The sequence below is a fragment of the Mesocricetus auratus genome, unplaced genomic scaffold (genome assembly GCF_017639785.1).
Source record: "Mesocricetus auratus isolate SY011 unplaced genomic scaffold, BCM_Maur_2.0 Super-Scaffold_100013, whole genome shotgun sequence".
Classification (NCBI taxonomy): domain Eukaryota; kingdom Metazoa; phylum Chordata; class Mammalia; order Rodentia; family Cricetidae; genus Mesocricetus; species Mesocricetus auratus.
This window is the reverse complement of record NW_024429196.1, coordinates 49,749,334-49,776,271: the sequence shown is the minus strand read 5'-3', so window position 1 is coordinate 49,776,271 and position 26,938 is coordinate 49,749,334. Positions and strand designations below refer to the sequence as shown.

The 26,938-nt window shown below is 34.8% G+C and overlaps 1 protein-coding gene across 3 annotated transcripts; it reads left to right on the top strand.

Annotated features, from left to right (window-relative positions):
* Positions 1–1,554: 1,554 nt before the first annotated feature.
* On the top strand, positions 1,555–25,965 carry LOC101823348 (prolactin-7A2-like). 3 transcript variants are annotated; one of them, XM_040755757.1, is made up of 14 exons: positions 1,555–1,687; positions 2,895–2,951; positions 3,836–3,944; positions 4,802–4,840; positions 6,790–6,897; positions 8,393–8,572; positions 14,561–14,654; positions 15,959–16,095; positions 18,975–19,150; positions 19,899–19,937; positions 20,737–20,769; positions 22,379–22,486; positions 24,166–24,345; positions 25,714–25,965. In XM_040755757.1, exons 8-14 carry the CDS (start codon positions 15,996–15,998, stop codon positions 25,930–25,932), a joined length of 855 nt encoding a protein of 284 aa, XP_040611691.1. In that variant the 5' UTR covers positions 1,555–1,687; positions 2,895–2,951; positions 3,836–3,944; positions 4,802–4,840; positions 6,790–6,897; positions 8,393–8,572; positions 14,561–14,654; positions 15,959–15,995; the 3' UTR covers positions 25,933–25,965. The 3 variants fall into 3 exon arrangements, with proteins under 3 accessions (XP_040611691.1, XP_040611693.1, XP_040611692.1); XM_040755759.1 differs by having other exon boundaries at positions 2,895–3,944; positions 18,978–19,150; XM_040755758.1 differs by lacking the exon at positions 8,393–8,572 and having other exon boundaries at positions 2,895–3,944.
* The last annotated feature ends 973 nt before the right edge of the window (positions 25,966–26,938 follow it).

Below are 26,938 nucleotides of genomic sequence, written 5' to 3'. Positions count from 1 at the left end.
TTGGTATTCAGTATATAAGGGATTTTTAAAAGTTTCTAGTTTATTACCGAAATAATGAAAATTTATGTTGCTTACTTCAGTTGTTTCCTGCAAATACAAATGCTGAGAATGATGACTGGGAATCACTTCTGTATTTAGGCCTTTGCAAAACAGTGTCATTCTCAATGCGTCATCTGGTTTCCCTAGTTGGAGTCCCTTTTAATGAGCAAAGGAATAGGTAAGTTGAGAACAATTCAGATGTTCAGCTTAGTCAGTAGGAAACAAGCTGTTTCTTCTATGCTGCGCCAGCTGCCTTTTGAGAACACTTCCTGATTCTCCTGGCCTTTAGCCTGCTCTGTGGTCAATGCCTTTTCACTGACAGACTTGTCTACTGAAAGTTTCAAAGACTGGGTAAAAATGCATACCCTGTGTTTTCTTTCCTTTCCTTTAAAAAATAACTCCAGCTTACATTTCATACTTGAATGCAAGACTTTCCAATTCTAGTGTACATTATGACCTCAGCAGAAAAGAATACCTAACACATTCTTTCACTAAAATGTGATATATAGTATCTGGGGAAAAATAATCTTCCCAATATAGGGTATGTTGCATCATTTTTGTCCTCTTGACTCTGCTTCTAAGTCCTTCGATGGCTGCTCAGTGGTCTAAAAGTATTTTGGGGTTTCATTAGCTGAACATTCACCAAAGCATCATATTTTTTCATATCAGTAACAGATCATAGCTTACATCTCTTCCTCCTGTCATTGAATCATTAGTCAGATACTACAGTGTCTTAGAGGTTTCTTATGAGCTGTTCCACAGTGAGACTCAAGTGACCATGAATGTAATATAGATTCTTGACAAAGTATTTAGTGTATACCATATTTAATGTAAGAAACTATGTAACAATAATCCCCCTGTTATGTTTGTATTATTAGAAGAACTTTCATTAGGATCAAGGTGGAAAATCCCATTGTGTTCATAGTTTCAGATGCTGCTAAGAGACTTACTCAGTCCAAGTGAGAGCAATTACTAAATAAGCCAGATATATATGTTCAACCAACAGTCATATAACTGCTTTTGTAAGTGCAGCTAAACATGTATTAGATTTAGGTCCAGGTCCATGAAGAGAACCTATGTTTATTTCTGTTACCTGGCTGGTAATTCATGATTAGGGATGTTCTGGATCCATATGGAGGATCTTTGATGTTTTGTTAAGTTAATGTGAGTTATCCACTTAAAAGACCCCCTTAAACATCTGTATTTACACTCTATATTATTCTTCTTATGTGCCTAGTGTGTAGAAACAAGCACATTTACAAATATTGACTGCTAAATTTCTCAAAATGGGTGACTCTTACTGTGGCCTGTGATCTAATATTCAGAAAAAAACAACATCTAAGATTGAGTGAACATTTCAGAAATGGTGATGGAAATAGATAAGAAACCAGAGAAGAGAATGCAGATCCAGGAAATGACTGTTTCCTGTGGCATGATATTGCTTTCCCACTTCATGGAGAAGTGATTTTTTAACTTAACTAGCCTCTAGATTCCAGAGTTTACTTCCTCCTGTATCCAAGCAGTGTGTGGCCTTAGGGATGGTATACTGGACTATACACAAGGTAGGACTGCATTTTTCCTTGGTCAGCAGACAAGCTATGCTGAGAATTTACAGAGATGCTGCTACCATCCACCCAGCTATGCTTCTGTAAGTAAATATTCCCCTAAATTCCTCTAAGTGAGTTTAAATCTTGCATTTTCTTTTACAACATATGTTTGGACATTTTTGCATTTTGGTGTCATCTTTGTGCTATGTAAGTGAATGGACACTGTTCCTGTTTAACCAATATTAACAGAACCAGATGGAACTGAGAAATACCTTCTAATAATTGCTCTAAAAAGCAAACGCAGCATACATTCTTAGATTAGGGTTCTTAAAAGACAATCTTCTTTCCCTGTAGACATGCAGAAATGTCTAGAATTGTTTTGCATTTTCTTAATTGACTGAAAGTAGAAAAGAGGAATATTGCCAGCATCTAATCACAGGAACAAGAGTTGTGTTCACACAAAACTCAAATGTGCAAGACAGTTCCAGATAATGGGATGCTATATCCTCTAAATTTAAAACTGCTTATATTTATTCCTTCACCAGAATGAGATTGGCAGAATCATAGCCTAAATTTCTAATAATTCAGAAGGAAGAAAGCATCACTTTTTTGGTTTTAAGTTTTTATGAGCTGCTTAACTGGAATGCACTTAATCACAGTGCCATTTACAGGGATACAGTAGATAAGGCTAGCAGACGTGGATCTATATATTTTTGATAATGTAATTCAAGTAAAATACTGTTTTAAAATATGGACATTATACTATGATTTGCTTTTATTTTTGATAATATTTTTAAGTAAAAGGAATCAGTAACAAGCATGTATATATTGGGACAGGGTTTCAACACGTAACTCTGACTGGTCTGGAACTCACTATGTAAACCAGGTTGACTTTAAAGTCACTGAGATCAACCTGGCTTTGTCTCTCAAATACTGAAATTAAAAGTGTTCTCTGCCATGCCTGGCTCTTATATTGATTTTTATGAAGTGAAAAACCAAAATGATTTATTGCTTATACTAATCTTAGACTTTAAGTCCTTCAGATGATAAATGGAAGGAATTTATACCTATATCTATTTCATACATAAATATCTATCATATATAATAATTTGGGGAAAGCACCTGGACTTTTGTAAATTTACATTCTAAAATTTGAATTATCTGAAAGTAATATTTATTTTAAATTTGAAATATTGATGGATATTTTGTATTCTACAGTTTTTGCTCAGTTATTTTGAGCATTTGAGTCTAGAAGTTTTCTTTGAATAAAACTTACCAGATTCCCAATTTACTGTTCCATATTTTCAGTTGGATTTATCTTAGGTTCTGTGACACAGAAGTGCTTTCAGACTAATGCTGATAAAGGTAAGTAGACATTTAATTTTGAAATATAATATATGGGATCATTTTGTTGGGCATGTAAATTATTGACATGTTAGGATGCTGTGTTTGTCCATCAGTAAAAGTTTAGTTGGTGTTGGAACCATTTTGATGATTGTAGGAATACTAATTTAAAGGAGGTTGATTTCCAAAGGAAGAGAGGTAGATACAAGCAATAATACTAGGGCTTCTTTGATCAAGTGATCAAAAGAAAAGTCATTTTACCCCTTAAGTGTTCTCTTTTATCAACACATAGGATCTATGTAAAAACTTATGGTGAACTGCCAACGCATGGAATTATTATCGTGAGTCTGAAAGCAGCCTGTAGGGCACTTTTCATGATAGAATTCTCTTCAAACTCAGTATTAGATAATTGACAATAATATACTTATTCTTGTTAGGCATGATAATGAAGAAAACCCAGTGATGGCCTTGTCCTGATGCAAATATTGCCTACTGAGAGAATAACCAATGGAAATCATCATAAATTCCCAAGATATTAAATTATCTACAAAGAATGTCTCTAAAACACACACTCACAATTAACTTAGGATATAAATGTTTGAAAGTTTCTGATTTCAGTCCAAAAATGTAGGAAATCAGTGGTTTCTCAAACTGCAGAAATTTGCAACTTAATTATTTAATTATATTTGCACAGTGGAAGATGCTCTCTCAACTATACAGTACCAGACCATACATTGGCAGGAACTGTGAACAGATAAAATTCCACCTGATAAGAAGGAAGAGGTACTACTGGTAACCTCAGATAGCTAGATCTCCACCTCCTGTTTCTTTAAAGTATGAACACTCGTCTTGATACTAGTATTAAATTTGCTTCCGTGTGAGAATGTTGCCTCTTTTCCTGCAAGTGTCCATGGAGCTGGACATGGTGAAATCTACCTCCAGGACCTATTCAATCATGCCATCATGCTGTCTTATAACATCAGTGAACTCAATCGGGAAATGCGTAGGATATTTGTAAGTACTGCACTTACCTATGGCTTTTTCCCAAAAGGAGGCTTCTTATCAATAATTATACTGCAGCACATTTACAATTATTTTAAGCCAAATCTATAACTACATATCTATCATAGATTTTTAAAATGGCTACTGAGAAATGGAACATGAAGAAAATGATAGTTTCATAAAAGAGCAAGGATTTACAAAGAATTTAATGATTCTTGAAATCATTTTTACTTAACTATTAGAAGATTATCATTTTGATCCAATAAAGAGCAAGAGAATAAATAATGCAGATATTCATGAATGGTAGTATTTGTGTCAATTCTACAGAAATATTATTGTTAATACCCAGTTGTCACATAACAACTTAAATGATGCAGCTGGGGAACATCTCTGATTTCCTCATCTGTTTTGCACACAGCCAGCCTCTACAGACATCTTCCCTTCATCATTGTATATAGCCAGTAGAGGATCAGAACATTGCATTCAGTTCAGTATAATTAATAGCATGAAATTTTCTGCTATTCATGAAAAAGAAAAGAAATATTAGCTTTCCAGAAACTCCTCAATGCCAGGAGTCACTGTTTCAATATTTTTGTGGATGAGACATTCAGTGGTAATGGTTGCTTAGAAGTGAAATAGGTTCTAAATCTTTTTTATATCTGCATGTTACCCTTTCAAAGTCAGTTATTGTTGGGGATGTGAAAATCGACATGGCTTCAGCAATACAATGGTCACTTAATAAAGGTGTCTCTGAAGAATAGAATAAATATGCATTCAAGTTGCGTTTTTTTGTTTTTTTTTTTTCGAGACAGGGTTTGTGTTGCTTTTTACTTACAACGTTTTCTTTCATTGCGCCCATTCAATGTCAGTTCGTCAGTGACTTCTCTTCAAAAAAATTCTTTAAATTTGTGAGTACCTCCTTTATTTCCATCTCCCCCTCCTGTTAACCCTTCATGTTAATGGTTCCATTATAATTTAAGTAAGAAAATGTCATTAAACAGATTCCACGTAATATGTCTTCACAGGTAAAAGATGCCACTACCATTATAAAGCAAACAAACATTCTTTCCAGAATAGGAAAGCTTCAGGAAATCCCATTTGTTGAGACTAGCATGATTTTTCATTTTTCTCTAAATCCATGTATTTTATAATTTTACTCACATTTGTACCTCAGATATCAAGCTGCAAGAATTATGGTGAGGAGGAAACATGATTTTCTAGTCTCACTTAGAAGGCATTATTACAATTGTATTTAGTTGTGTAGGAAACAGAAGAACACTGAACTAAAACTATGTCGTGGAGGGGCACTAGTTATTTTCAGAAACCATCAATGTTACCAATGAATCCTTGTTGAAAGATCTGCAGTGCTAGAGTTCATTCAGTAGGAGGGCTGGTTGGCAACTGAAAATTTGCTTTCTCCTCTCAGTGACTGCATGTTATCTGTTCAAGGTCAGTTAGTGTAAAGAAGAACAACAGATAACACTTCAGTATAACAGTGGGCGTCAAGACACTGTGTCCCTGCCTTTGCAATAAATACCTGCTCATGTTATCTTTTATTCATGAGTTTTACCTTCCTCATTCTTGACTGATCCTCTTTCAAATTTTTAACATTCCTGGTAATCCATTAAAGTTTTACACATGAGCTGAATATCCGTTTTTAGATAATATGTATTTTAATAATATATTTAAGTGACTTTAATATTTCAATGTTAGTATATAAAGCAATATGCAATAATTTATCATTATGAGTTTTAATTTTTTATGTCTAATTTTCTGAAAATGGTTAGTTTGTTAAGCTTAATTTTGTCAAATTTGACACAATTCCAGTCAAGATTCATGATTATGGGAATGGTATATGTGTATATACTCACTGCAAATTGATAGAAAATGTTTAGTTTTACAATTCCCAGCTAAAAGAAATATATCAATTTGGAACAACAGGAAATAAAAAGTTAATAAATACAGACACACATTTATGGTAGCGTTAGACTCAAATCTAAAGAAAGGTTGTTCTTAAAACATGTGTTTTTCACTTTTACTATTTTTAAGGCTTTTATCATTATACAAAAGTTTGGAATTAGTGGCAGAAAAAAGTAAACAGGAATGGATGAGAGATTAGAAATTTAGATGAAAGACTAAATGAGATTACTTACCTAAAGAGGAAAAAATGGTTATATCATCCCTGACAGGGCCTATGCTCTCCCCCATGTGTCCAGGCTGAGAGAGCAACCCTCCATGTGGAATGGACTCCCAAAGTCCATTTGTATGCCAGGGATAATCTACTATCCAAGGCCCCATAGATTGCCAAGGCCTCCTCACTGACGCCCATTTTCAAGGGTCTGGATGAGTCCCATGCTGGCCTCTCAGACACCAGTCTAGAGTCCATGATCTCTCACTTCTTCAGGCAAGCTGCCTCTGTGGGTTTCACCAATCAGGTCTTGACTCCTTTGCTCATCACTCCTCCCTCTTTGAAACTGGGTTACAGGAGTTCAGTTCAGTGTTTCGCTGTGGGTGTCTGCCTCTGCTTTCATCAGCCACTTGATGAAGGCTCTAGGATGGCATATTCCCCCATGGAAGGCCTCACCCTCCCTGGGGAACAGAGGGGAGTGGGGTGGGTGGTTGGGAGAGTTAGTCGGGGTAGGGGAATAGAGGAGGGAGAGGGAGCTGAGATTGACATGTAAAGCAAGCTTGTTTCTAATTTAAATAAAAAAAGAAAAAAGATTCATTTTCCTATTGATAGATTTTATGCAGTGTTTATTTGTAAAAATTAACATACAATTAATAATAATCTGGTCACAAGTTCTCTTACTGAGTTTCCAAATTCCAACTAATTCCATTTCTTTTTTATTATATGCAGATATTAGAGTTGAACAAAGATGAGGAGAATATTCCCAAGATGCTTGACAGCTGCCATACTCTTCCCACCAACACTCCAAAAACAATACAGGAAGCCCGGAAGTTATCAGTGAGTTGCCAACTTTCCTTTAAACAGCTTAAGCAGTGTACTGGCTTTGCCATGCCCTGGCTTATTTATTTTTTTAAGCACAATAGGTATGGTAATCTCAAGAGCATAAACAAGGAGTAATAGTGAGTTCTGGGATAAAAACCATGATATACATTCGACCTCTGGTTTTACATGTTCAGTTTTCTGTGAGTTTATACTTTCTTCACTGTCTTAACTGAAAGCACATGAAGAAGGGGTGGAGGAAATTCGATGTAATGTTCCTCAGAAGGAAATCATGGCACTGGTTGTGATGAGAAATTCTGATCTGTTGTAACAATTATGAATTACATTCTATGTGTATGCAGAATTTCCTAGCAGCTTACCCTCTACTGAACTGATTTGAACATAATGTGAAAATAAGGTGAAGCAAGTGCAGATGAATGAAGAAAATTGAGTGCAGAGACCTACTCCATGACTGCACATTCCATAAAGTCCTTTATTGAGATTGCTTCAATTAACCCTCCAAAAAGCTAACTGAGATGAGAAGCCAGAGTTTTGAAAACATCCAAAGAATTTATAACACCAGTATGTTGTCAGTATGGAGTGTTAGGCTTCATGTAACTCAAGCCTTTTTTCAAATCACCTAGCACAATGCTTCCTGCAGCCAATTTTATATGAATATTTGACTGCTCCTTTCTTCCATGTATTTTGTATCTTTCTGTTGCAATATCCATTGGATTCCTTTCTACTGTTAATAAAAGCACCAACTAAACTATCCAAAGACACATAGCAAACATTTGAAATTTAGAAATGAGTTTCTTGTATAAACTTCGCAGTGACTACACAATGGAGATTCGAAATTCCACTGCCATTTCTGTTAATGCTGTTATGAAAGTCAAAGCAATACCATGGATTTTCGCCAGCACTTACCATCTAAACTATTACTTACCTATAGGAAAGGGAAAGGAACAGGGAATAATTGAGACCGAGTGAAGCACATTTATTAACGACAGGCTATCTTCATCATATTTTTCAATTAATATCCTAACATAGCATTAAAATAAATATGATTTCAAACAATACACCTTATTTGTTTTATAAATCTAGTTGAATGATTTATCTTTGACAGTGATGGCATGTATCTTTCCTAAATCAAATCCTTTGGGCACATACTTAATCTCCCCAAAGTCTTGGATGCTTATGACAAAGAAAACAATCTAACGTAAGAACTTAGAGGGAGGTCGTTTGTAGGATTCAGATAGAAAACAAAACAATCAATATGAAATTCATTTTAAAGGTAATTATTTATATAGCATAATATTTCATTTTAGCAGACTGTAGTTCTAAATGTTCAAAGTTTAAACTTTACCCAATTTACATATATAAATATAACCAGTGTCCTTATTAGAATTATAAATAGATATTTTAATTCAGCCTCTCTGATAACAAATTAAATGTAATAAATTTTTCTGTATTTCATTTCTCTTAATGTAATTGATCAATTATGGATGCATAGCTTGAAGACTTTCTGAAAATAATACTGAATTTAATGGGAACCTGGAATGACCCTCTGCACTACCAAGTGATAAAACTCAGTGGTATGCCAGGAGCCACTGATGCTGTCCTGTCCACAGCAAAAAATATTGAGGCACAAAACAAAGAACTTCTAGAACTTATCAAATGGATACTCAACATGGTGAGCAATTATCTTAAACCCACTTTTGCTATTCATAAAACAGATTACTTCTGAATAATACATTTTGAAACACCCCACTTTACAAGACCGAAATTTAGTCAACCTGTCTTGTATGCAGCCTAGCCACTTAAAGGATTGTCTCTTTTATGATTTCTCTTACTATGATAAAATACTATAACCCAAAAGTAACTTGGGAAGGAAAGTGATTTTTTTCCTACTTTCACTTTCATATCACTGTCTATTATCTAAGGACGTCAGGATAGGAACTCAAGGAATGAACCTGGATTCAGGAACTGAAGCAGAAGCCATGAAGGAATGCTTAGAAGCTTGCTCAGTCTGTTTTCTTATACAACTCAGGATCATCTTCCCAGGAATGGCACATACCATACCCTACACTCCAAAAATGCCCAATAGACTCGCCTACAGACAATATGATTGATACATTGTTTCTACTGCAGTTCCTATTCCTAGATAATTCTGGCTTGTGTCAAGTTGATGGAGATAATTTAGCAGTGAAGAGTACTGACTTCTCTTCCAGAGGACCTTGGTTCACTTCTCATCATCTACATGGCAGCTTACAACTATCTGTAACTCCAAGATCTGATACCCGTACATAGACATACATGCAGGCAAAAAACCAGTGCACACAAAATAAAAATAAAAACAATAATAGCAGGAATTGACATAAAAGTTTAACTATTCTTCACAATCATTGGGACAGTATTTTTCATAGGTGGAATGAAATAGATTTGATCTGCTAACAATTATCATTAGCCAATCAACATCTACTGGTATTGCTGAGACACAAGGCTATGATTTTCTGTTATTTCATCCTCCTAGTTTTAAGGGAAATGTTTTAACTCTCATCAATTTAATATAAGAAAATATAAACATGGTCTTGATTGTATGTATCTAACAATGTCAGAGCACCCAGCACTAGACTCATGAAATTCAATGTCTACAACAGAAATTTCACATTATTAATGTTTCTCTAAATGCAATTCAATATTTAAAACAGAAAAAGACTAACAATCACAAACAGTGTAAATAATATGTGGCTGACTATCTTTTTGATCATTAGGTTCATCCTGGAATTGAAAATGAGGACTACAATGAGTGGTCAGATCTGAAATCTTTGCAGACAGCTGATAGAGAAACTTGCCTCTCAGCTTTATTTAAATTGTCCTTCTGCTTGGGAATTGAGACATATGAGGTTGACTTTAATCTCAAATACTTGACATGTATGTTTGTTGGTGGCAACACCTGCTCATCCTCAAGCTTTAAATATGATCCATATGATTCACTCTTTTGATGATTCTTTTTAATTTTATACATTTTAATAATACATGTGCATAGAGGGTCTCTGAATAAATAAAATAGATAGATATACTGAAGTACAAGAAAAGTTGTCATTTGCTTTTTTTATTTAGTACTAAAGATAAAAATAACATTGGGACATTTGATTGCAAATTGCGGATGCTTGATTTGAAAATTCAAGTGATTTATAACATAGAGTATAGTAAACAGTGTTTATCAAGCTATAAATTCAAAGCATGGGATCACATTTAAAAATCCAGCTAAACTACTGATAATCTGGACAGGCTGGGCTACCTTAAGTATACCAGGCATGACATTTGGCCAACTGCCAAAGAAAAGACAGAAAATACTATTTCCATGTGACTGTAATATGATGATGTTCTTAGACTTTTTTGAAGTGAAGGTGGTAGTTTATAAATATGGGATGGTAAGAGATTTTTTTCTAATAACTGTGTTTCAGCCATGTTCTTTTAAATTCTCATTTGCTTAGAACCATCTTTGACATAGTCAATATATTCTCTTCTCTCTTTGTCTACAAGTCTACTTTGTTCTAGTCTCAATTTATCTCATAATTATTTAATACATTTATACTCTCATTTGACTCAAATCACATATCAGGAATAGCAGAGATTGTCAGTTTCTACAGTGGTACGCTGATTGCTTCTTGATATCCTTTCCTTTGACTTTGTCATAGTGGGAGGGAGACTAAGGAAAAAAAGAAGTTCTCACATGACCCATTTATACGGTGTTCTCAAAGACTTACTGCTGATAAGGATAAGGCAATAAAATATATAAGTGGAGAAAATATAGGTTCTTCAACAAGTACTGTGGAAGAAATTCTTTTTTATGCCCCACCCCACCAAAGGAAGAAATTCTTATGTACATATAATGCAATGATACTAGATCTATATTTCTCAATATGTACAAAAATAATTCCAGAATTCAATAGTGGATAATAATGTATGAAAGACTGGGACTTCCAAAGAAAAGATGACATTGAACATATATAAAGGTAATAACTATATCAAAAGGCACTTGGTAATCAGAAATAGTCCCAAGGATAAATAAACTGTATTCTGTGTAATTAAATACCTTTTCCACAGAAATAAAGGTAATCATCAAAGTGAAGATATAGCATATAGGATCTTAGAACTCACCTAAGAGTAACAGACTATAGATACTGAGATAGAGAATTACATCAGTTCCCTCCCTAACCTCCCTTGACTCTTTCCATTTTCATCTACAGACTCCTTCTAAAATTTATGGTCTTTTGTTCTTCAATTAATATTGTTACATATATACATATGTGTATTACACACATACACATATAAATATATAAACATATATTCTTCTGAAATGAATTTTGTTAAAGCTAGATCACACCTACTATACATATTATGTACTGTACATTTTGTGCTGAAAGATACTAGATTTTAGGTAGTTAGTCATGGTGGGAAACATAATGTATACCATAAATGAAGAATATCAACTAAAGTCAGGAAATTAAGTTGAACTTAAGTGTTTGTGAAATTAGAGCCTTTTGTTTTTAACGTTTAGACTCATTTCTTTTTAATGTTGTTCAAAAAACCCTTAGCCTTCTCAGTAGACAGATAGTCAGGATATAACCATAGTACTAGCCTAGAGCCAGTTATGAATGAATAAGAAGCCAGGCTCTGTAGATGAAGATGGAATCATACCCTATTGTAAAGACAATGTTAACTGCCTGTACCAAGACAGTCCTGTGGAAATGCCAAAAGACAGTGAAGACTAATGACTCTTGAATAATGACTTTTTTATTTTATTTTATTTTATTTTTTATACAAATTCTCTGCTATGATCAAAGACCTAACAAGAGTGACCTTCATAAGAAAGTTTCTTATATTTCCCATGGACACAGTTCACTGTGTCAGGGGTTGTGAGACAGTTTGTCACATTGCTCCCACAATCAAGAAACAGAGAGAGATGAACACGGTTGCTTTAACTCAGTCTGAGTCACAGTCTACAACATGGTGTCTCGGCATTAATGAAAATGTAGTATAGGGTAGCCACTATGGAAATTGATGTAGAGATTCATTTAAACTATAGAAATTTACCTTATGATATATGCCTATGACCCAGCTATAAAACTCCTAAATATATACCAAAAACACCCTAAACCCTGTTACTTACATACTCTTTATCCATATCTATTGACATTCCATTCACAATAAACAAGTAGAAAGAGCTTAGACCTATCAGTTGATGACTGAATAATGAAAATGCTGTATGTGTACATATTGGGTTTTTAGTCAGCTCCAAAGATAATGAAATTTGCAGGAAAATGTATATAGCTGGCAATAATCTTTCTTAGTTGAGCAATGCAGACCTACAAAGACATATGTCAAATGTTCTTTCTCATATATGGATCCTAACTTTGAATTTTTATATCTATATTTATTTTTATTATTTTTAATTATGTGTATATGTGAGTGTCTGGGTACAGGTATATAGAGGTTAGTGAAGGTGCACACAGAAGCCATAGATGTTTTATCTCCATGGAGTTGGAGTCATAGGCAGTTTTAATCTAGGTGCTGAGACCCAGTAACAGACCTGGGTCCACTGGAAGAGCTGTGCATGTTCCAGCTCCCTATCTTACAATCTTTAAACATGTGTGCTTAAATTGAAGTGCCATTATAACTTAAGAAACTGTAATAGGTCTATGGCATGAGTGGTAAGATTTCAAGCCTGGGAAGGGACAGCTAAATAGAGATGGTATTAAGGAGAAGAAGAATAATGGTGGTGAGACATTGAGTGATGTGAGGGTGGGAAGGTAGGAGAAAAAAGGGTAAAAGTAGAGCTTAACTAACAAGAAAGACTTTTGAAGTCCATATGGAGCCTAATATTGCAGAAGCTAGTTGATATTGGAATTTGGCAATTAAGGGTATTAATAAAATATTAATTTTACTAATATACTAAAACAATGAAAGAACGTTGTCACTTTTTTCAGTTGCTCCCTCTGAGTGTAGATGACCATTAGAGCAGGCTGAATGAAAATCCTGAGTACATTTAACTCTTTGTAAGCTGTTCTCATTTTCAATGAGGCATTGGACTTCATTATTTTGGAGCCCTTCCAGTGCTCCATGGAAGGGGCAATCAAGATCATCCCAGTCATGAGTAAATGGGTAACAGAATTATTCTTTTTTATCTTTTTAAAATTTTTAAACATTCTTTTCTTATTTATATCAAGTTCCTACTCCCTACCCTCATCCTGCTCTCTACCCCCTCTACTCCATCCACTCCTCAGAGTGGATAAGACTTCCCAATGGGAGTCATGAAGTCTGGAACATCATTTTGAGGCAGGACCAAGACCCTCCTACCTATATATAGACTATGCAAGGTATCCGCCAAAGAGAATGGACTACTAAAAGCCAGTTCAAGCACTAGGGATAAATTCTGGTCCCACTGCCAGTGTCCCACAGACTGCCCAAGCCTCACAACTCTTACCCACATTCAGAGGCCCTAGTTTTGTCCTGTTCTGGTTCCCCTGGTATCAGTCCAGAGTCAGTGAACTCCCACTAGTACAGGTCAGCTGTTTCTGTGCATATTCTGAAAATAATCAGATTTGTGACTACTTGAATTATCATCATAGAACCTTCATCTAGCAATTGTAGGAAGCAGATGCAGAGATCACAGCTAAACACTAGGCTGAGATCAATATTCAAGAATCTTTAACAATGTAAGTTGTTGCCAGGCGGTGGTGGCACACACCTCTTTAATCCCAGCACTCAGGAGGCAGAGGCAGGCAGATCTCTGTGAATTTGAGGCCAGCCTAGTCTACAGAGCAAGTTCCAGGACAGACTCCCAAGCTACACAGAGAAACTCTGTCTCGAAAAAACAAAAAAAAAACAAACATAAAAAAACAATGCAAGTTGTCTATAGCTAACAGTTGCTGAAATAGTTCACAAAAAGATATATTAATCTACCGATAGCCCATCCCATTTTCCCCTTTATACTTCTCCAAGACAGATTCCTGAGTCTGAACTTCATATTCCACCCCCAGCACTACATAACTTATAACCAGCCCCAAAGTGATGACATTTATCCATATCCTTGGGAAAAACCAAAGCACCATGTAAGTCAACTGTAGGGAAAGGGCGTGTCATTTTCTTAGAATTACTTCCAGCTATTTTGGGAGCAACATTTTTTTCTATGGGATCCTGTAAAAAAACTAAAGGAATGATTAAATGTCAAGAGAACCAGCTGTAACATTTGGAGCTGGTCTCTGAGAAGCAGGTGAGGCTTATCTGAAGTTCTTAATCTGAAGCTCTGGCCAGAGTGTTGAAAACAGGTGAACCATCTCAGTTAGCTAATCTGAAATTGTCTAGAGAAGTTTTAGTTCAAAACCAATCCTTGACTGTTGTTTACTAGTTCAAAGACATCGTTTTGAACCAAGTGGTATCCATGTTATGGGGCCCCATCTTCAAAGATTGTTGTTAGGAAATTATATTGTTTACTGTGGAACACTTAAACATTAATATCAAAATGGAAAGTTTAAATTATTATAGGTATGCATACAAGGAAAGATACCAATAAAGGTGAAAGTAAATACAGAGAAAAATAGAATTTTTGGGAGCTAACAGAGTTTTGACAATGATAGTCCCTAAATTTTGATTTGCTTCTGTCTCACTCCAGGTGGCTTTTTGGATATGAGAAAGAAAACTCTGAATTTTTCTTTCAACAACATGCTTGGGTTCAGATAAGGGGCGAGCCACAGTCCAACTCAAAAGTAAGCATTGATTTTTTAAGTGAATTGGGATTATCATTTTACTGGGAAGTAAGGAGATATAGGTGCTTAGGGAGTTAGAGTTTACTCACTTATTGATACCATAAATTAGATTATTCTTGGATTGGTGATTCACAGAGGCAAAAGAACATCATGGCAACAGAAGACCATCATTGCAGCAGAAGACCATCACTTGTAACTCCTCCTCTACTCAAAGAACTCTGGCTCTGACCAGACGCTGCTCTTGTTTTCTGGGAAATTGATCATCCATGCAATATAGACTATTATCAATGTATTGGAAGCAACTAATGGTACATTTAACAAACTAGGGAATGGTGTAGCACATGATATGTTTGCACAATAAAGAAATATCTATCTGTGACTCTTGCTTTGCTTTCAGATGACACTGCCCTAAATACTTCTGTGAAGACTCATAAAGGGACATTCTTAGAAAAAATAAATGTAACTACCCATCCAATCCTAATGCTTACACTCAGTCAATTGTATACCACTGCCATAGGTTCAACCAAGTATATTCTGATAAAGTTTAAGCCCAGTTCATTACAGAACCTATATTTGTGTAGGTAAGCCTGCCTGAAAAATCTGTGACTTAGGATATTCTAAGCTACAACATGAAGACCTTGTGTGATATTTGGTTAATGAAGGCACTTTGTCTGCAAAAACAATACAAAACAAACAAACAAAAAAACATACCAAAAAACAAAAACAAAAACAAAAGAAAAACAAACCAAAATGACCAACCAACCAACCAACCAACCAACCAAAAAAACAAAAAAGCAAAGCAACACTCTACATGTCTGTATTTGCACTTTATATTACTGAGCTATTGTGTCTAGTGTGTATAAACAAACACTTAAATAATACATTGGATTTTGGCACACACATGCACACACGCACATACACACACACAATGATGCATATTAAACTACTCAGAATGCATGACTGTTTCTGTGACCTTGTGTTGCAACGCTCAGAAACAGTGAAATAAATGTCACCCTAATCAAGATTCAGTGACAGACCATGTAAGTAACTGAAGAATGGCAAAAGTCTGGGACACAGATATTATTATTCTAGGGTGTAGAATTCATACTAACCTTTATGGAGCAATGATGGCTATAGTGATTTGCAACTTAATTTGGACACTAGAAATACTCTTGGAATAAGCTGAACTGTTCATATTGACTACTTGAGTCACCATGGTCATGAGGATGTTAGATTCTGCCTGAAGATGAAGAGTCATATGACCCTTACTTTTATTCCCAATGTTGCTTCTTCTTGCCTCCTAGCAGTGTGTGGCCTTTGGGATAGTTCAACTGACTATATATGATGTGGACTATTAACTGGAGATGGGACTGCAGTGAAGAAGCCAAGCTGTGGCAGGATTGTACAGAGATGCCACTGACTTACTCTCAACCATGCTCCTGTAAGTAACTATTTCTCCATGTTCCTTTAAGTAAATTAAGACATTCCATTGATTTACAAAATCCTTTAGATGATTAGTTTTGCCCTTTTGGGTATGAACAGACTGTGGTTCATGCCTATCTCAGACAAGTAAAATCAGATAAAGCTGCGAGTCTTTCTAGTCATTTCTATAGAAAGAAACACAGCACACATTCTTGTATCAGTGGTTATTAAAAGGAGCAATCATTTTAGGAGATATGTAGAAATATCTAGAGGTACTGTGGATTTTCTTAATTGACATACATAGAAAGAAATCTTTTCAGTTTCTAGTGGTAAGAGCAATTGTTACACAACCTCAGATGACCAGGACATGAAATGATTGACATCAAAAAGTCAAATAACAGGAACTGATACATCTGAATGGAATGAGTTTAAAGGAGTCTGCATACTGAGTTTGTAGCAACTATAAAAGGTAGACTGTACCAATTTCTGGTTTCTGGATCTCTGCTTTGAGATGTTTGACTTGAATGAACTTAATAATATTTTCTAATGTGGGGACTTAGTCTTCAAGGGTAGCAGATAAGTATGTATCTATCCAGATCTAGAACTGTCAATTTAGCAAAATATTTTTCAAAAACAGATACTATGTAATATTTATCTTCTGTTTATAAAATTTCTAAGGTTTACATTTTGTGAGAAAAACAATATCTTTTTCTCCTTGCACTCAGATTAAATTATGAATATGGTTCAGATAATAAATGGAAGGACTGTAGAGTACTTAGAGTATACATGGATAGCTACCATGTATAAGATAAATCAAGGAAAGCATTATGATTTTTGAAAATTTAGCTTTATAAGAAATAGTATTGCCCAGGAAAGAGTTCCCCGATTTATATTCAACATCAAAGGGTCATCCCTAAAAACATGTGCTTACTATTCATATATACTAATTGAGTATAATACACATATATGCATATATATTTGAAGACATTATATATATGCATGTGTGTGTATGTATATAAATGTAACAACTAAATAAATACTGATTAATTTAAAAGGGGATTTTGGAGCCAAGAGAGGAAAGAAGCAAGTAATATCATTATCATAATCTCAAAAAATGAAATAAAAATTTAAAATGATTTATCTTAAGTATTTTATTTTGTTGAGATTATAGTTGATGATTGCAATATGTACTACACATTTTTTGATATTTTAATTATTTTTAACATTTGTGATTTGGGTTATTTTTACTATAAATACATTTTTTCAGTATCCTAATTTTAATTTAAATTTTTACAATTGCATGTTTCAAAGATACTGGACATAAGGAAATTTTCATACTTGTTTACTAAAAAAATAAAATTTTCATTTTGGTATCTACATGGTGCTTCATTTCCTGGAAAGCATTGATTATCACTATGATTAAGCTCTTGTTTTGTCCACCTATAAAATGTAATTTGAAAAGAAATCCAACACTGCCCATTGTCAGAAAGAAACTCATTTAAAAGAGGTTTCTTGCTAGACAAGACAAGTAAATAAAATAATGATTACTTGGGCTTCTGTGATATAGTGCTAAAAGATAAACCTTGATCTCTATAAGTAACAAATCTGCTGACACTGAGCCTCAAGACTATGGATGTGTTCCTTGCAACCCAGCTATAACTGAGAGAGCCTGGATATGTATTGAATCACAGTGCATAATGCAAAGCCCATAGTGCTGGCAATCTGTCTTATAACAGCTGATACTAGGATATACGGAAAAATCAATTAATCCTACAGGCCTTCTCTTTCTATAATGCTGTTTGATGACATTACATAGGATTGGTCTAACCAGACAGTTATTGGAAAGTTCAACTTTATGGAAACGACATTCTGAAGATTGTTGTAGAATGGCAAACTCAGAATTATTACTGTAAGATAGAAAACCAGTCCAGAGGTTTGTTTTCATAATAGGAATCTCATCATCCTCTGTATTACATAGCAGTCACTCTTTTAAAGCAGGAAGATCAAATGAAAGCTACCATGCAGTCCTCAAAAGCACAGGCAATGCACACTTAGTTTGCAAAACTCATATTTCTCCTACACATCTTCTGCAATGACTTCTGAGCCTTAGGTGTGAGATTTGTGCAGAGGAACAGGGAGGTTGCTCTGAGATTGTATTTTCTAGGAATGTCAGAAGCTGCACTCATAAATTCTCACCAATATGATTGCCTAATCATGAGCTGAATGAAGACAAAAACAATAGGCATGGATGAAGTTACGGCCCAGGAGGCCTCAACCCTACACAAAGAACTACAGGCAACTAAGTCATAATGAGAGTGGGATAAATAGTCTTCCCCAAGGAAAAGCACACCCATCTTTTCATCTAACATTAACGGTCAGCCTTGAAAATAAAGGTCACGCACACACACACACACATACACACACACACGTTTGTACAAATGTACATATATATATATATATATGAACATAACAACAATTAATGAGAAAAAGGACAAGGAGAAGTGTATGGAGAGATTAGTTTGAGGAAAGGGAAGGGCTAAATGATGTAACTATATTAAATCTCAAAATTATAGGAAAAATGATGTCTTGCAGGAAGTGGTAATTGAAAACCAGCATAAATTCTTCATCGATTCTTATAACACTGAACTGAAAGACAATTAATTTGATCTTCTAATGATGAAAATTTCATAATTATTTCTCATATAAATTCCAGACTGTGGAAAGTCCCTAAGTTCTCACACTATATACCTGTGCAAATGTAACGATAATTAGAACTTCACAATGAAAGTTGTTTTTTCACTACCTCTACTATACAGTAACATATTACACAGTTGGAAGGCACTGGGTAAAGGTGGTAATTTTGGGTGAATGTATCTGAATGCCTCTTGTTTCTGTTAGCAGGGGCACTTCAGCTGTTGCTGGTGTCAAATCTCCTTTTATGGGAGAATGTGGCCTCTGTGCCTTTGAGTAGCAATGAGACTGATGATCAACTCTACCTCAAGACACTGTTTGATCATGCGATAATGCTATCTCAGAATATCAGTAAGCTCAACATTGAAATGCGAAGGATGTATGTAAGTATTTCATTTATCTCTGGCTTATTTCACAAAGCAGCCTCCTTGTCAAAGATAGCCCTGTACTCCATTTGCAGTTATCTTGAGTCACTTTCTAATAATGCATGTTTCTAATTATAAAATGAATCATCAGGTATTGAAAAAGTGAAGTAAAGAGAATGAGCCACGTTTCCTGAAATTCCAAAGATACTTGAAGAATTCAATGAACTATGGAAATTTTCCCTACTTATCTTTAAATTTGCTTAAATTTCCATTTGTGGCATAAACGTCTAATAGACTTCCTTACCTTGCTTGCTGGAGGCCAGTCTCTGTTCCCATCTTTACCTAGCACACAGTTAAGGAAATGCATTACAGTGAGTCACATGAAATGTATGAAACTAAATTGTGATGGTGTGGCAAGAGGAAAAGCAAAACAAACCATCAAAATGCATACATGCACACACATACATGGACACACACACACAAACTCACACAAATACTAGCTTCTCAACTTTGAAATCCAGGAATCTTTGTCTAAGGAGTTAAAAAGCATGATTTTATTCACTTATATGCTAGTTTAGAAGAGGAAAAGTTTCTCTGGTCCAGTGAACTGTATGTTTTCTGGTCAAGGTCATTCAACGTCAAGGAGTATACAGTAGACAAGGTTTTTGTATAGAAATGGACACCGGAAGAATGAGTCTGTTGTTGTAAGAAATAAGAATTGATATAACTCACTAGTTTTTCTGTCATTCCCTTTATCCTGTGTCAGGCTGACAGTGAGTTCTCTGAAAAATTCCACCATAAATTTGTAAGTACCTCTCTTGCTTCTATCTTCTTACCCCCTAAAGCCTTCAGGTTAATGACCTTGATTTAACTATGCATGGGAAAGAACCCAGGTTTCAAGTAATATACTTCCAAGCATAAAATGGGCTGGTTACTACAAAGCAGAATAGAGGGGACAGCTTCTGTAAGTTTCTAGCTTGCAAGAAATAGAATGATTTTTATGGTCTTTCTCCCTTCATAATGGTTGTTTACTTAAAAAATCTTTATACTTGCAAAATAATGCTTTCATAGTTGTATCTAGAGAATAACTTTAATTCCATGATCTTTCTGCTATAAACCAGTTGCTGTTGACATCTTTACTTAGCACAGTGGAGACATCCAATAAAGGACAACTACATTGGACTTTGTAACAAGGAATAGATAGAATGAATCTAAACTGTGATAATTCAAGCAGGGGAAAAAACAGACAACAACAAAAGGAATAGATAGAATGAATCTAAACTGTGATAATTCAAGCAGGGGAAAAAACAGACAACAACAACAATATATTAACTTCTCATAAACTCCTAAATGCTGGGAATCATATTTAAAGGATTTTTTGGTAAGGACATTTATTCACTGGGAAAGCTGTTTTAGAAAAGAAACAGGCTCTGTCTTCCTGAGAGCTTTGTTACTTGTTCAAGGCCAGTTAGTGTCAAGAAAGAGACACTAGACATGGCTTCAGTACCAATATGGGCACTCAGAGAATATCTTTTTTCAATAAATATGTATTCATGATATCTCTTTACTCACTTTTTTTTAAACATGCCCTCATCTGGATTCAGCTAGCTTCATCATCAGAGTCATACAACCAATTCGTAAGTGACTCACTTATTTCCATCTTTTCCCTCACAAAAGCCTTCATGCTAATGATATTTCCTAGACTTAGGAGAGAAAGTGTTGAAGATCAAGTGTCACATAGCACACATCTAGATGTATCATGATATGATATTCTTGTACTATTACACAAGAAAGCCTCTGGCAGCAAAAGGCAAATTGAAAACGAGAACGTGTTGGAGAATCTGATTTGAAATAAATAAAATGAAATTATTTGTTTAAGATTTTCTCTCAAAGGATTTATTTTTGATTTAAAAAGTATGTTTGTGGCATAAAACTATAATCATTGTGACTATGGAAAAATTCTTATGTCCAGATCTAGCTTTTAAGGAACAAGAAATATTTTCACTTAGTTCACTACAGATACCCAAGAAGATTGAAGTGCATTGTAGTAGGTTGGATATAGAAAACAGAACCAATCCAAATGGAAACTATGTCAAGAGGGAGGAAAAACACTAACTGATTTTGAGAAGCTCACAGTGTTAGGAATCCTGCTAGAGATCTCCAGTGTTAGAGTTCATTCAGTAGGAGCTAATCTAGTTGACAGGGAAAATAGGCTCTCTTCTACTGATGACGGCATGCTACCTGTTCAAGGTCAGTCAACATAAAGGATAAAAAAAAAGCTTCAATAAAACATTGGGCCTCCCCAGAGTCTGCCATTTCATCCAGGGTAGGGCCCATGTCTTTCCCCAAGAAAGCAGGCTGAAAGAGTATCCCTCACTGTGGGAGGGGCACCCAAAGTCTGTCTGTATGCCTGTATTTGCAATAGATGTGTTACTGTGTTTTTATTCACAAGATTCTCATTCCTCATTCTTTACTGTCCCTCTTCCAAATTTTTAATATTCCTGTTAGTTCATTAAACTTTTACACAATAGCTGATTATCAATTTTAAATAATTAATTATAACTACTATATTTGAAATATAATATTAAGATTATATATTAAACAATACATAAATACTGTTGTGGGATTTTTATTTCATTGCTAACTATTTCCTAATAACAGTCAGTTTGTTATATATATTTTGTCAAACTTCACATAATTCTAGTCAGAATTTATGATTAGCACTCTATGGTACTGGTATATATATTCACTTGCAATAGAAAGAAAACATACAATTTAAAAACACCTAGACAGGCCTGAAGAGACTGCTCAGTGGTTAAAACCTAGTTAAAAGACACATATCATTCATTCTGGATAAATAGGAACAAAGAAATTGATGAATATAGATACAATATTCCTGATGTTGGGCCCAAATTATAGAGAAAAATGTCTCTTAGACACTTTGAATTTATTAGTGTTGTCATTTTTTAAGGCTTTCCTTCAATAAAGAAAAATTTAGGGAAAAATAACAAAAAATAAGAGAAAAGTCAATAGGAGAAAGCGTTGGAGCTCTGGACATTTAGATGAAGAACAAATTGTGATTATAGACCCTATTAAGGAGAAAGGCATCAAAATATTGACATTGTTAAGTGTTTAATCATAGATTTTATGCACATTTAAATTTTAAAAAGCAATAACATTGTTGTTGTGGATTCACTGGCTTATTTTGTAGACTCCAACTAACTGAATATTAATCTTTATGTACAGATGCTAGAGTTTTTTGAGGATCAGGAGTTTATGATCAAGCATCTCACTTGCTGCCACAATTACTCGATGAAAACACCAGAAAGCATGGATGAAGCACAAATGATCTCTGTGAGTCATTGGTTCGATTTTTTTATGTAAACATTTAGAGAAGCAGTAGACTAACTTTGCTTTGTCAGGCTGCAAGTATTATTTTAGATGTAGTAAACATGCATAGGAAAATAGAGTGAACAAAGAGAAATCATGTTAGATACTTGATAAAAAATAAGCAAATATTATGTAATATTAAAACAGGTTCATAAATTGTCCATTAAGACGATTTTAGTTTAATGATATCTCAACACTAGAGTTTGCTTGATAAATGTATATACAATTGTGTTCCTTTTATGTTCCCAGAGAATGGCTCTCCACTGGCAACTCTCACACTATTGGCCACCATGCTCAGTCTTCTTGATTTTCAAAACTTATCTGATTCTACTTCTTCTTCTTGCCTTCCTGTTCATTTCTTCACAACTTCTGTGATCTCTTCTTTGTCTTCACTGTAAGCACCTGACCAAGGGAGTGCAATAAATGCTGTCTAATTCTCCTCAGATTGAGCAATGCCCCCAGGCTTAATGAGAAGATCTACATATCATTGCAGCTCTAATTTAAAAGTGTTATGGTCTTTCGTTAGGATTCTTTTTCATAACTTAATCTCAAATGAACTGACTTAAACCTCATGTGAAAGTAGTAGGGCAAATGAAAGAAGAAAAGGGGTTTTAGATATGTATTCCATGGTTAAGTACTTCACAACATGTTTTATTGACATTGCAATTAACAATCACAAAAGCTAGCTGAGGTAATTAGACTGAATTATTGAAAATTTTATGGAACTTGGACCATAAGCCTTTTATATCAGAATGGGTGTCATGTTCCATACAACTTATGTTCTCACTCATATTCATATGCAGCAATGGCCCTAGGAGACTGCATAGCCAACACCTTTGAATTTGGTCTTTTTCTTCCTGTATTTTTTTTCATATTTCCATCACAATGGCCACTAGATACCCCTCTTCTCTTTTCATTGTCACTGTGATAACTAAACATATCAGCACATGAATTGTTTTAAGCCAGGAATGAGTTTCATGTAAGGTCCTGGAACAAGCTGGAAAGTAAAATTTCTGTTGTTATTTCTATTCATACTGTCATAGCATTAAAGATGATGATACCTCATTGTTCCATTGTTCGTCACTTACATGTTTCACCAAATATTCTCTTGTGTTAGAGACAAGGAGAGGGAGCGTTCTAGACTGAGGGAACCACACTTATTAATGCCAGGTTGTATTCATGGTATACTTTTATTAATAGCCTAAAATAACATAAAAATAATTATGATTGCGATTAATCTAGATTTCTTGTTTTGTGAATCTAAGTTAAATTTCTTGCCTTTTACACTGGGTGGGATCTATTTTCTCTCAAAGTGAAGCCCCAGAAAATTCTTAGGTTCCCCTAGACAAGCAAAATAAAGAAGCATGAAAGAGTTTATAGGGAGGTCAGATGGCAGAATTTCACATGGAAAGCACACATGATCAATAAAATGGGTAATGGGAAATAAAAATATATAATTATTTTGTGATGGTAAATTACAGGTTAATCATTTTTACTTTATTAATCTATATTATTTTTATTTCCCCCAAACCATTCTACCTTCCTAAAAATACCAAATGGATATTTAATTCATTTGTCTCACAGAAAACTAAGGCTGACTCATTCTTCTTTATTTCACTTATCTTCATGTAACTGCTTCTTAGCTTCAAGACTTTCCAAAACTGATACTCAGTAGAGTGCGGGCTTGGAATGACACTCTTAAAAACTTCCTAACCATACTCGGAAATAGGCCGGGAACACATAATGATGTAGTATCATTAGCCAAAGACATTGAGAGAAAAAATGCAGAGCTTTCTGAGGACATCAAGAAAATACTCAGCTCGGTGAGTAGTGTTCTTAATTCTACTTTTCTCTTTCATGAACGATAAGACTTTTGCAATGGATATTAAGTGTTGAAACACCTCACTTTGCAAAAACAGATTTTTGCACCCAGTCTTGTAGACAGTGTCAGAACAAATGGATAGAGATTCAAGTGTAACTTTTTCACAGTAATTTGAACAATACCTATTGCTTGGGACAGACTGAAATTATCTTATTTTATATTAAATTACCCCTACCCCATCAGTATTGATCACCAATGCCAATCACAAGTCTATACTTGATATGAAATATTGATCCTCCATCTTCAGAATCATAACAAGACCAATTTCATCTGAAGTCAATTTAATGAATAAAAAATGCAAACTTTGGTCTTGCCTTTTCTTTAGATGACTAACAGATTTATAATAGCATGTGCGTGGCATGTGAAAAACCATACCTGTGATGGAAGTTTCATATTCCTTTGCTTTGCTTTGTGATAACAGGTTTTCTTTTCCTAATTTTTATTTAATGTATCTTTTATATTGTATATCTGCATCTATTTTTCCCTCCCCAACTCCTACAGATTTTCTTTACCATGTTATCTACCCAACCTCCTGTTCTTCCTTTTCTTCTCTCCCCACTCTCTCATAAAACAAGAAAGACAACAAAAATAAAAGAAAAAAATAGAAATCAAAACAGCAAGACAACTTTGAAAAGGAGAACAAATAAGACAAAAAATACCCCCCCAATAAAAAGTCAACACCACAAAACTAGAAAAACCCATTTAGTATGTTTTGTGTTGGCCAGTTACTCCAGGGCATGAGATCTGACCCAGAGTATAGTCAATATGTCGAGTGGTATTCTTTCGGAGAAAACCGATTTTTCCTCTTTTATCAGGTATCAATTGCAAATAACTTTCTGAACTTTGTGTCTACTTCCCCATCTCAGTGCTGGGATTTTTGTCTGGCTTGAACCTGTGCAGGTCTTATACAGGTTTATTTGTATATCAGTCCTGCTGTATCTGGAAGATGCTGCCCCCTAGAATCACCTACCACCTTTTTCTCTTACAATCTTTCTACCTCCTTGTCTAAGTAGATACTGAATCCTTGAGGGAGGAGTTTGATGAAGACATCTTATTTAAGATTAAATAAATCAAAGTCTCTCACTCTCTGTACATTGTTCAGTAGTGAATCTCCTTGTTAATTACATCTCTGACTAGACTTGGTAGATACTCTTATCTATCACAATGTTATTGCTATGTACATTTTGCAGAATAATTGTATCATGCTTTTCTCTAAGCCCTTATCATTTTCCTAGATGCCATATAATATCTGGAAAGAAAAGGATAAAATTGTAAATAATGGCTGACAGATTACCATTTTGATTGTTAGGTTTCTATCACAAGAGAAAATGTGGATTACACTGTCTTGACTGGTCTTGAAGACTTGCAATCATCTGATGAAGAGTTTCGCCTTTTTACTCTTTGTAAATTATCCTATTGCTTGCGTGTAGATATGAATATGCTTGACCTTTGTCTCAAGCTTTTGAGGTGTGTGTTACTTGTTAAGAGTGACATTTGCTTATCCCAGAGAATTAGAAATGATTCATAATGTCACATCATTTTTATACATTTTGAAAGTATGTTTTATTGTACTGGGTGTCTTTAAAAAATAAACATTGTATATATGACAAAGTTACAAAGAAAACTTGGTTTCTTTTATTCATTCAGTACTAAATGTGTTAATATTTTTAAGAGGTTTGATTGGCAAATGGAAAATCTACAACTTAGTTTAGAATCACAGTAAATATTAATGTTGATATAGTTAAAAGAGTAAATTCACAATTAAAAGTATTTCCATGTTAATAAGTAATGGGGATATTGTGGTGGCACACTCCTTTTAATCCTAGCAATGGAGAGGCAGAGCAGGTAGATTTCTGTGAGTTCTAGACCAGGCTGGTATACAAAGCAAGTTGCAGTTTAAGCTGCAAAGCTGCAGAGAAACAGTGTCTTGAAAAAACAACAAAACAAAACAAACAAACAAAAAACAACTAAACCAAAAACTCAGAAAGTATTTCAGTTTGCCAGAACCTATCCCATTACACATGCCAACTACCCAACAGGTTCTGCAAGACCAGGATGCCCTGCACGCTGGGCCAGCTTTGTTATATCTTCTTTCTTTATCCCTAAGTCAGTTGCACTCACCATAGTCCTCAAAGAGGACCACATGGTACCACACTCAGTAGTCCAGTATAGTCTTAGAAGCCATGCCCATGCCTTTCCAACCTCCAGGTCTGGGCCAGGATTCACACAGGATTCATCCTGTGTACAAGAGTAGTCATTTTGCTTCATCAAACCTTATCCTGTCATCCCATGCCATTATATTCTCTCTTTAGGCCAAGACAGGCTGGTACATCCTGTTATCTGGCCTAGACTGGGGAGTGCCCACTCTTGTTCCTGAACTCAACTAAAGCCAACAGTTTAATAGGCCAGAATAATTAGTAGCTACATTCTAAAACGTATCCATATAGTTACAGATAAGTATAGCTCTTACCCCTTGTCAAAGAAACTGGTATCTCAGATTTCCTTCTGAATTTTGATCTCTGTACCCATAGACT